The sequence below is a fragment of the Nelusetta ayraudi genome, unplaced genomic scaffold (assembly GCF_046127955.1).
Source record: "Nelusetta ayraudi isolate G7.1 ecotype Tasmania unplaced genomic scaffold, CSIRO-AGI_Nayr_v1 ptg000062l, whole genome shotgun sequence".
NCBI lineage: Eukaryota > Metazoa > Chordata > Actinopteri > Tetraodontiformes > Monacanthidae > Nelusetta > Nelusetta ayraudi.
In genome coordinates, this window is record NW_027466112.1 from 93,762 (window position 1) to 103,019 (window position 9,258).

The 9,258-nt window shown below is 41.6% G+C and overlaps 1 protein-coding gene across 7 annotated transcripts in view; it reads right to left on the reverse strand.

Moving 5' to 3' along the window:
* opa1 (OPA1 mitochondrial dynamin like GTPase) overlaps positions 1-8,668 on the reverse strand; it is a 71,693-nt gene extending 63,025 nt beyond the window's left edge. For 2 of the 7 annotated variants that reach the window (XM_076040629.1, XM_076040628.1), the window contains exons 1-15: positions 8,478-8,668; positions 7,309-7,621; positions 7,000-7,096; positions 6,731-6,838; positions 6,082-6,135; positions 4,599-4,681; positions 3,155-3,295; positions 1,819-1,872; positions 1,461-1,565; positions 1,234-1,320; positions 947-1,060; positions 678-758; positions 502-576; positions 226-297; positions 34-133 (exon numbers count right to left, since the gene is read on the reverse strand). In XM_076040629.1, coding sequence (XP_075896744.1) covers positions 34-133; positions 226-297; positions 502-576; positions 678-758; positions 947-1,060; positions 1,234-1,320; positions 1,461-1,565; positions 1,819-1,872; positions 3,155-3,295; positions 4,599-4,681; positions 6,082-6,135; positions 6,731-6,838; positions 7,000-7,096; positions 7,309-7,621; positions 8,478-8,506 — 1,513 coding nt within the window. In that variant the 5' untranslated portion in view covers positions 8,507-8,668. The remainder of the gene's footprint in view (positions 1-33; positions 134-225; positions 298-501; positions 577-677; positions 759-946; positions 1,061-1,233; positions 1,321-1,460; positions 1,566-1,818; positions 1,873-3,154; positions 3,296-4,598; positions 4,682-6,081; positions 6,136-6,730; positions 6,839-6,999; positions 7,097-7,308; positions 7,622-8,477) is intronic. The other 5 variants (XM_076040630.1, XM_076040632.1, XM_076040631.1 and 2 more) reach the window with 5 other exon arrangements.
* Positions 8,669-9,258: the final 590 nt, after the last annotated feature.

Genomic DNA, 9,258 nt, shown 5'->3' on the forward strand with positions numbered 1-9,258 from the left:
AGAAGTAAAAGTGACCAAAAATCTTTTGCTCACCCTGAATGCAAAGGATGATGGCATTGGGGTTCTGCATGTAGGCCCTGCTTATGCTGAAGATGGTCTCCTTGGTGTCTGATGCCATGCCTGCGGTTACAGTCTAGGTGGGGGAAGAAAGAATAAGTTATATTAGTTTTTTTTTATTATTATTATTATTTTTTAAAAGTGTCTACCTCTGTGTTAAATACTCACGCTGATGACACCTGGTAAGTCCACAAGCACCATCCTCTGGATGCCGGGGCCTTTAACGCTCAGTGATATCGTCTGACATGGAAAATGAAGCATTAGTCACAGAGGTGTAGGACACTTTGGACTGAACAAATTTGATAACTGATGATGGTAAACATGAGGAGTATTCCTACTAACACATTAAGCAAAAAAGATGGCACGTGTAGTGAAAACATGGACACTAATAATGAGCGATTAGTCCGAGAGGATGTTACAACTCAAGGAGACGGTGAGTCACACCTCAGAGCTGACCGTCTGTCCCTCCTTCACACTCTTCCTCATCCTCAGCTCGATTTCATGCCTCAGAGCAGCGAGCTACAGCACACAGGAGACACCAGATTTAAATGATTCATCTAAAAGAGGGCAGACAGTTTGTGTTTTGCCCATTCAAACGAGTGGATGACCGTCAGACTCACGTCTTCCTCCTTGGTAAGGTCAAACTCTCGCCCGCTGTCCTTAAACATGGCCACATGGTGGGGACCTTCACTTAGAGTCACCTGAGGAAATTCAATTTCATGAAATGCGACTGTCAAAAAGTTTAAAGTTAAAAAAAATAATAATAAAAAAATTAAACTTTAACTTTGTTAGTCAATTCTTTGGTAGTTCTATGGGTTTTCAATATCAAGAAACCTTGACAAGAGAATCAAGTACTTCACAAAACATCAGTCGGTCCGGGTCAACTTACCTTAACAGGAGAGCGTGTCATCATCTCTCCGGAGCCTCTGGGGAAGATCCTGGCCTGAGCAATCATCTCCAGCACGCTGGTCTTCCCAGCGCTCTGATCCCCAACAACCACCACCTGAAAGTCAAGAGGAAAAGGTTGCACCAAATACACATAATCAAAGGCAGTGATGAACAGAACATAGAGCAAGAAAACCTGCAGAAGAATTTGAACCATTTTAAGGAAACAACTAAAACGTAGTTTATGAAAGAGTCATGTTAATAGCTGGACAAACTTGGATTGCTCCTCACCCTGGGTAAGTGGTCCTGGGTGTTGTAGTTGGAGTCATAGTCAGACAAGATGTCGAGGACTTCAGAGTACAAGTCAATGAGGGATTTCTGGATTTAAAATATAAGTAAATAAATAACAGTTACTTAAAATAAGCTTCAATATACTGTGAAACAACTGAAATAACTGGCTGACTTATTACTTGTCATGTTCTTATAATCATCAGGATGTGTCCTTAAAGGCATCATACCTTTACTTTCCTTTGGTGAATCCCTTTGTCATCTTTCTGCAGCACCACTTTCCTCAGCTCCTTGTTCTCCTTCTCCAGTCTCTCCAGCATGCGTTGATATTTGAGCTATAGAATGAAATGTAAGTCACAACAACTACCAACCACCACAAACACTTTACTCCTAAAGGAAAGCTTTTACTGCCACCTAGTGGGGAAACTGCAAATCTTACTAGCTTTGGGTTTAACACAGCGACTAAGTGAAATTTGGTATTCATTCATTTTTTTGGGGAAAAAAAACGTATTAAACTAATTTGAATAATAATAAAGTTGACTAACATTATTGTCATTATGCTGTTTAATTTCACACAATATGCTGTACCTGTGTACGCAGCAGCTCTTCCTGAAGCTGGTCGACCCTTTCTTTGTCTGACGACTAAAGGATGAAGAAACATGCACATAGTCAATAAAGTTGTTTTTTTTCCATCTTGAAATGGCGGGTTCCCAGTGCAACTTCACAAGTACGACATCCAACCTGCACCACAGAGGCCGATTAAGTGCACACAGAATTCTAGAGATTTCATTGCTTAGTGTCACAACGTTCAAAACAAAGGACAAAAAAAAAAATCACGTCAGGCAGACACACTAACAATTAGAACAAGCTATCTACTCACAAACTGATTCCCACACACATTCACACACATTTTAAATACACCTGAAAATAAAAAATCACAGAATTATTGAGTGGAGATGGTTTGATTTCCCCATGAGAGAGGCAGCTTCATTGGATTAGGATTGTTACTAGCAGCATGACAGTCAGGATGAAAGGCAGGACAGGAAGCGGAAGACACCGCACACATACAAATGGGATGTGCAGGAAAGGGGAACTGAACAAACACACAAAACTAAGCAATTAAAAAACTTAAAGGATACAAGACACCAGTGTCAGTATTACGCTGTAGCTCTAGTGTTATGCATCCACGATGTATCAACAAGTCTGAACTACTTAACCAGGTACGACGGCCGCTCAAGGATTTTAAAACTTCTGCCTTTTTTCCGGGAAGGTCTTTCAACTGTCTCCCGTTCCACTGACCTGCTGAACAGCCTCCTTTCAATGCACCTCACAGCATGCATGGGGTTGCCACTTCACTACATGCAGTTTACCTGTACTACACTGAGGTGTGGTCATAAATTTGAATGGCAGGGTGACAGTGAGTCTCATTTTACCACGACGGAAGCAACTCTCTGCGTAGCCTGTTGTAGCAGTGACTCATGGGAGTCTAATACTGGGTGATCGGGACCTTAGCTCATCCCTACACTGGTTTATAGAATTGAGGGCAAAATGCCATTTAGTCCAAAAGCAAAAAACAAAAACAAATGTTTTTCTATCTTGAATAGGTTTATTGAGATTGACTCCACAGCAGCTGAAAATCCAATGTCTTCACTTCTCAACATGCTGCAGAGTCAAACTATGTGAATGCACTGTGACAGAACAGTCGTACTGTATGTGTACTTCCAGGTACGGTAAAGAACACACACACAAACCCTTCCATCCAACAACTTCCAGCGCTGCACTGGAAGAACAGGCTGATGACTTATCTGAGAGTATTAAAAAAACATATACCTGTTTGAAAATATCTGAAACTTTCTGCAGGGCTAATCTTTTCTTTGGTGGCCGGGTGGATTACAGGTTTGTCTAAGTGGGTTGTGACCTTCACCTTGCGTTTCTGTTGTGGCGGAACGGGGGCGGGCTCTGCCGGCGGAGGTCGCGCATTATTGGCTGCTGCAGCTCGCCGGACCTCCTCCTCGTGCCTCTGGATCTGCTGCTGAATTAGAACGAGTTCGCCGAGCAGACCCTGCTGGGGTACGTCACAGTGTGAGACAGGCAGGAGCAGCAACAGAGAGAGAGAACAACCAGCCGGTGCGCACCGGTTGGGGTGAAAAACGCTGCCCCCTAGTGGCCCGGGTGACAACGGAGGGCGAGCGGCCCTCGCCTCAGGCGCCGGCACGGGTGACAGAGCTCAGCGTCGATCGACTTGTGTAATCTTGCCACCGTCGTCGTCAGTGCAAAGGAACAAAGTCGGCCTCATTGGAGCGGCACTTTGTCTGACTGAAGGCAGAGGAGGTGACTAATACCACAACCAGCACCTCTCTCGGTACGTGGCAGCGACAACGACTCCGTCTCAGTACAATTTTAAATACAGTCGAAGCGAAAAGACCCAAAATATATATATTTGTTATCGTACGCTGGTATGCATGATCAGACTCATAGAGATGGATGCAGTGATTGAGTAAAGAATCATAAGCGTTGGGACATTTTCTACAGGAGTGAAGCACGAAGCAAACAGAATAGCAGGTAAATGTGCTTTAGTTCTGGTCCCCAGCATGAGGTCATTCATCTTTTTTTTTTTTCGTTTCGTTTTGTTCTGTCTTCAACAAAAATTGACATATAAACACCCTGTAGATATGAATCAAAGTGTAAAGTCGGCTTCTGTTTTAAAGTGCTCATGTTGGAGACCATCATGAGGGCGGGAGAGGAAGGCAACGCTCTACAAAAAAGAAACTCCTTTTTGCATCAGCTATTAAATTTTGATATTCTCATGGCACTGCGGTTGTTTACTCCTCAGAGTGTCTGTCATAAACACAAAAGAAGATACAATGAAACAGATGGGCACAGAAAAGGATGGTTTTAAAGAGGTCACTTACATAAAGCGAGCAAAGGACATTCAAAGTAACGGAAACAAAAACACATGTATAAAGCATTCAGCTAAAGATGGGCGGTGAATTTAAACGAGAGGAAGAGTCTGCGAAATAACAGCACGTAGGAAAAACTCAAGGAGCGATCAGGAGTTCAAATTCTCAGGTCGTTGTGACAAAAGTGTGTGCATGATGTTCTTTGATCACATGCCTGGCACATGATATCTATTTGCAGATTTAACATTATCAGTGCCTTCTGACTGTATGGATTGATATATGTTCAGACCTTTTGTGACAGTAATTTGGAATCTTTCTCTGTAGCCCAAAGAAAACGCTGAGCTTCATATTTGATTCAGACCAGAGCAGTGTTCACTGCTCAAGCCAAAGGTGGACAGAAGGTTTGAAAATACCTCCTTGAGGCAAAGCACTAGCAAAGCAGAGAGGTTGAGTCGTTTATGATCGCACCTTTTTGTATTGCTTCTCGCTGCCGTCTTGCGTGGCTGAAAGGGAAGAGTCTGTGGCTTTCAGTGAAGAATCGCCAGAGGTTTCTACCAGAGGACACAAAAAGACACAGGGTGAGAATTTCTTTTGTTTACGGAACATTGAATACGAATGAGAAAAGAGACACGTTATTCCCTACAGTAGGAGAGACTTCGGAGCAATGTATCTGATGAAAGAGAAACACCACAGTGCTGTGAAACGCTTGGAAAACTTTGAATGTTTTAAATTGTAAAAGGAAAAGTTTGTATTTGGTTTTTAGAGACATTTTTGAAATTACAAGTATTTTCACATCACAATTTCTCAGGTATGTAGCACAACAGGCTATGGGGAGAAAACTGCATTTGAAAGTTATGAGATTAATCAGTGACAGACAGTGTCTTTAAGACAATTTGAACTTGGGAACTTCATGTGGGATGACTTCTACAATTCAGTATCACTTCCATAATGTTTTAGAAATAACTAAATATTCTGTTTGAGCTAAAATTACACAAGTGTCAGTTAACATTGTTTAAAATGTGAGAATATACATATGTTCAATTATTTCTAGAAAAGTATTGATGATTTTTCTAAATTTAAAAAAAATGAGTCAAAACCGCTTCGCGAGCAGTGCTGTCATAGAGCAGTGGCTGAGTGCAACTGTGGTGACCGATGACCCATAAACACTTGGGTTTCTTTTTCTCTTGTAGGATTAGGAGGTGGGGTTAAGCTCGCCATTAAAGCAGGAAACAAATCTCTTCTCATACACCACAGTCTATGACAAGAATTTATTTATAGGTTGTTATTGGAAACAATTCAAAGCGTTTTGGATTTTCCAAACTTTTATGACGAAAGAGATCAAGGCAGAACAAGTGAGCGGTGAAAGGCTGCTGGTGAACGTTAGTCTGATTACAGAATGCAGCACACAACAGGCCAGGAGAGAGACAGGGTGGAAGTCAAAGGAGGCAAACAGCCAAACAGAACAAAGTCCAGTCAGAGAGAGTTGGGTTAAAGAAGGTCAGAAGGTGTAAGGGGACCAAAATGCACTGATTCTGCCTTCAAGAACCTTTCAGACAAACAAGGTTTTACACTAGTTTCATCGCTGCGCAAGTAATGGTCGATAATAAAGCAGACAGCAAGTAACTCCTCAGGGTCACTCCTGACATTTGAACAGATATCAGCTGGAGCTAAAAAATAGATTTTGGTTAATAAAGAAGTTAACTTCTCGAATAGGTTTAGGAATCAGAATTTTACCATTCTAGCCACAGGTCGTACATCAAAATGTACAGAACCTGCGCTAGACACCCGCTGCCACCGTTGACAGTGTCACTGGTCTGCCGCCTGACAGCCAGTGTCCAAAGGAGATGCTCTGCTACCGCGGCGGGAGCCCGCAGCCATGCCAACATCATGGCCGGAAGGAGGTCGCACAGCGGCAGAGAGCAAAGAAGGGAGAGGGCGGGGCTTTACACACCTAACAACAGGTGCAGACCAGAAGCTCCTTTGACTTCACTACCCAAACTCACACCTGTGAAGAACGTCGGGGAGGACAGCGGGAGGGGGGAAGGGGAGAAAGGAAGAACAAAAGATAAAAAAAAAATGATAATAAAAAATATAAGAAAGAAATAATGAAAAGACAGAGAGGTGGGATGGTGGTCAAAGCAGAGCGCACAGCTGAGTGGTGCCTGTCAAACTAAGCCTGGAGCTTTAGCAATGATTTTCAGTGAAGCACATGAGGAACAAGAGTCATAGTAGATTAGCACGCCCAAAATGAGAAAGTCATAATTTTGCATTACGTAACACTCAGCAGATAAACAACTTGCTGCAGTTAAAAGGCTAAATTCAAACAAAAAAGCCAGACGGGGATATTACAAGGACCCCATGTAATGTTATGTGGTGGTTGGGAAGTCACAACTCTTAAACTACGGAGCTTCAGGTCATTCTGAGGAAGGAGGATCGTCACAACATTGCAGAGCACCTTATTATATTTCAATGTGAATGTGGGACATATGTTTGTGTATGCAAGCCTTTTTCTAAGAACACTAAAATAGAGAGAGACAATGATATGCAAGTGATGAATATATCTAAAATCATAAGACAACTTGGAGGCTTTGTTTACTCACCAGAGGACAGGAGACTTTTGAGGAAAGTGAAATTCTCTCCTATCTTGTCAAAATCAGGCAGTAGTTTGGCTATTTCCTCAATCTCAGGAAGAGCTTTGGCCAGTTTGTCTGCACATAAAAGAAAATGATGAAAATAAGTCACACCTCTTATCTTATCTGACGACATGCAATTATGTGTCTATACCTCCAGTGAAAACACCAAAAAATAATAAATATCAAGGACAGAAAACAAAACATTAATCAACAAATAACAACAAAACAACACTTACCAAGATCAATTTGTTCACTCAGTTCCCAGACAAAATCAGGAATGACCCAGTTGTATTCACTCAAATCAGGCAGCATGTCTTTCCATTCATCATAAGTCTGTGGAAAAAAAAGAATAAGGCCATGTTCATGTTCATGTTCACACACACACACACACACACACACACACACACACACACACATTTGTTGTCTTGAAATGGGATTAGCCCTTAAACGTGAACCTTAACTTCAACTGTAATGAAGATGAATTAAACCCAACTGCCAGTGTAAAGGATTAATGGTATTCTGAATGGTAAAACTTATGAACGGACCTTTTTCGCTGTATAACCGCCTCCGACTGCAGAGCCCAGGAGAATGTACCGCAGCCTCAGCAGTCTGGCAGCGAGGCGGGCCACCCAAAAGTTACGCTGCTGCTGGTAGCCATGACCTCCTGATCCCGGTGGAGGTTTAGGGGTCCGCATTGGCAGTCTTGACATAGAAGTATAATAGCGGGCGGCTGTACGATGAGGGTTGGTGTTGCCCGCATAGCGGTGATGGATGACACGGGACAGAGAGTGCAGCTTCTGCAGCGGTACAGGATATCTCACCCCCAAGTTGGTGGAGATCAGATTCCTGCAGGCCATGCTGGACAGATAACAGCATTTGAGAAGAAGACAAGAAACGAAAGAAAAGAAAACGTGCAAACTCGACCAGCAATGCATCGACTGTCGTACAACATAATCTCAGCGGAAACCTTGCAAGACCCGATAGTGGGAAAGCAGAGAAAGTAAGATTAAAAAAAAAAAAAAAAAAAAAAAAAGAATAAAAAAAAAGAATAAAAAATACAGTAACAGTCAAAAGTTTGGACACACTTGTTTCTTCTTTATCTTTACTACTTTCTACACTGTAGATACATATTGAAGACATCAAATATGTGACTAAGGTATGTGGATTAATGTGGCAAAAGAAAAAAAACGGTGACAATCTACAATGTAAATAGTCATGAAAATGAAAGAATTTTTATTTAATATTTGGTTTACAGTTTTTAACTTGTTTTTCTGCTAATTTATTAACGTTACACCAGTGAATGCTCATATCAACATTTAATACGATCGAATAATATAGTTACAATAACAAGGGAACTAATGTTTAAATAATTAAAGCTAAAAACAGAAAGAAAATAATTTTAGGGGAATATAAATCAGCTCGCTTAGCTCGCTAACGTCCAAAGTGTTGCACAAGCCAATGTGTATGTCCCAAAAGATGTCAGTTGCTGTGAACGAGGGCATGTGACACAATGTATGTACTTAGCTGCTATAGACATACTTATAAAAATTACGCTATGTGGTTTTGCGCGTATGTTACGTGTTTTAAGTGCAAAACACGTCGCTGTCCTCAGACGTCAAAAACGAACAGCTAGCTTGGCATTAATGTAAGTGCTGTAGTCAAGCCGCAGCTAACACAATTAGCCTGTTATTGTTGGCTTAAAATGGGTTCTTACCAGGCAGCTTTACTCCCGACACGCAACATGATGCTGACAGGAGGGTTTACGATAATCTCTCAAAGTCACTCTTTAGGCGAGGTTTAATTCATCTTTCCAAACAGTACACATTTGCTTGCCGGTTGAGGCAGATACCTAGCCTGTTAGCCTACAAGGACACAACCAGAATGACAGCCCACTTCCGGCAAAGTGTGCAACCTTCAAGTCAGTCCTGGTGGAAACACTGACCAGCGAATGTGTTTCCACCTGGTAAGGTGGCAATGTTACGCTGAAACGCAGGAGTTCGAAATTCTACGAACATTGCCGTATTTGGTTCTGTGCATGACGTCATGGTCTAACCCTGCCATCCACATTTCTACATAGCTTTTATTATTTCAATCAACCACCAATGTTGTGTAAACTGAGAAATTGGACCCACAAGTGTCACATAGTTTTAATACACAACTGCCTGCAAATGAAACGAGTCAAGGACTGTTCTGCTGCTCAACAGTGGTTACATGTTATTCTTCTGTAAAATGTCCATAAATTATTTTCGTAAAAGCTTTATAAGCAGTTGAAGGGCCTTGTCATCCAGTACTTCCCAATGTAAACATTACTTTGTTCTTGTTAGACTTCTGGAGAACAAAGACATTCCATTTAGGGCTGTTAATTATCAGGTCAGTACAAGCTCATTATTGTTAAAGAGGCGAGATAAAGGTACAAGCGATTAAGGAAGAAGGATATAATTCCTTTCAACAAAAATGTCATGTCTCATTTTTTCAGTATCTTTATTAATCGTGTT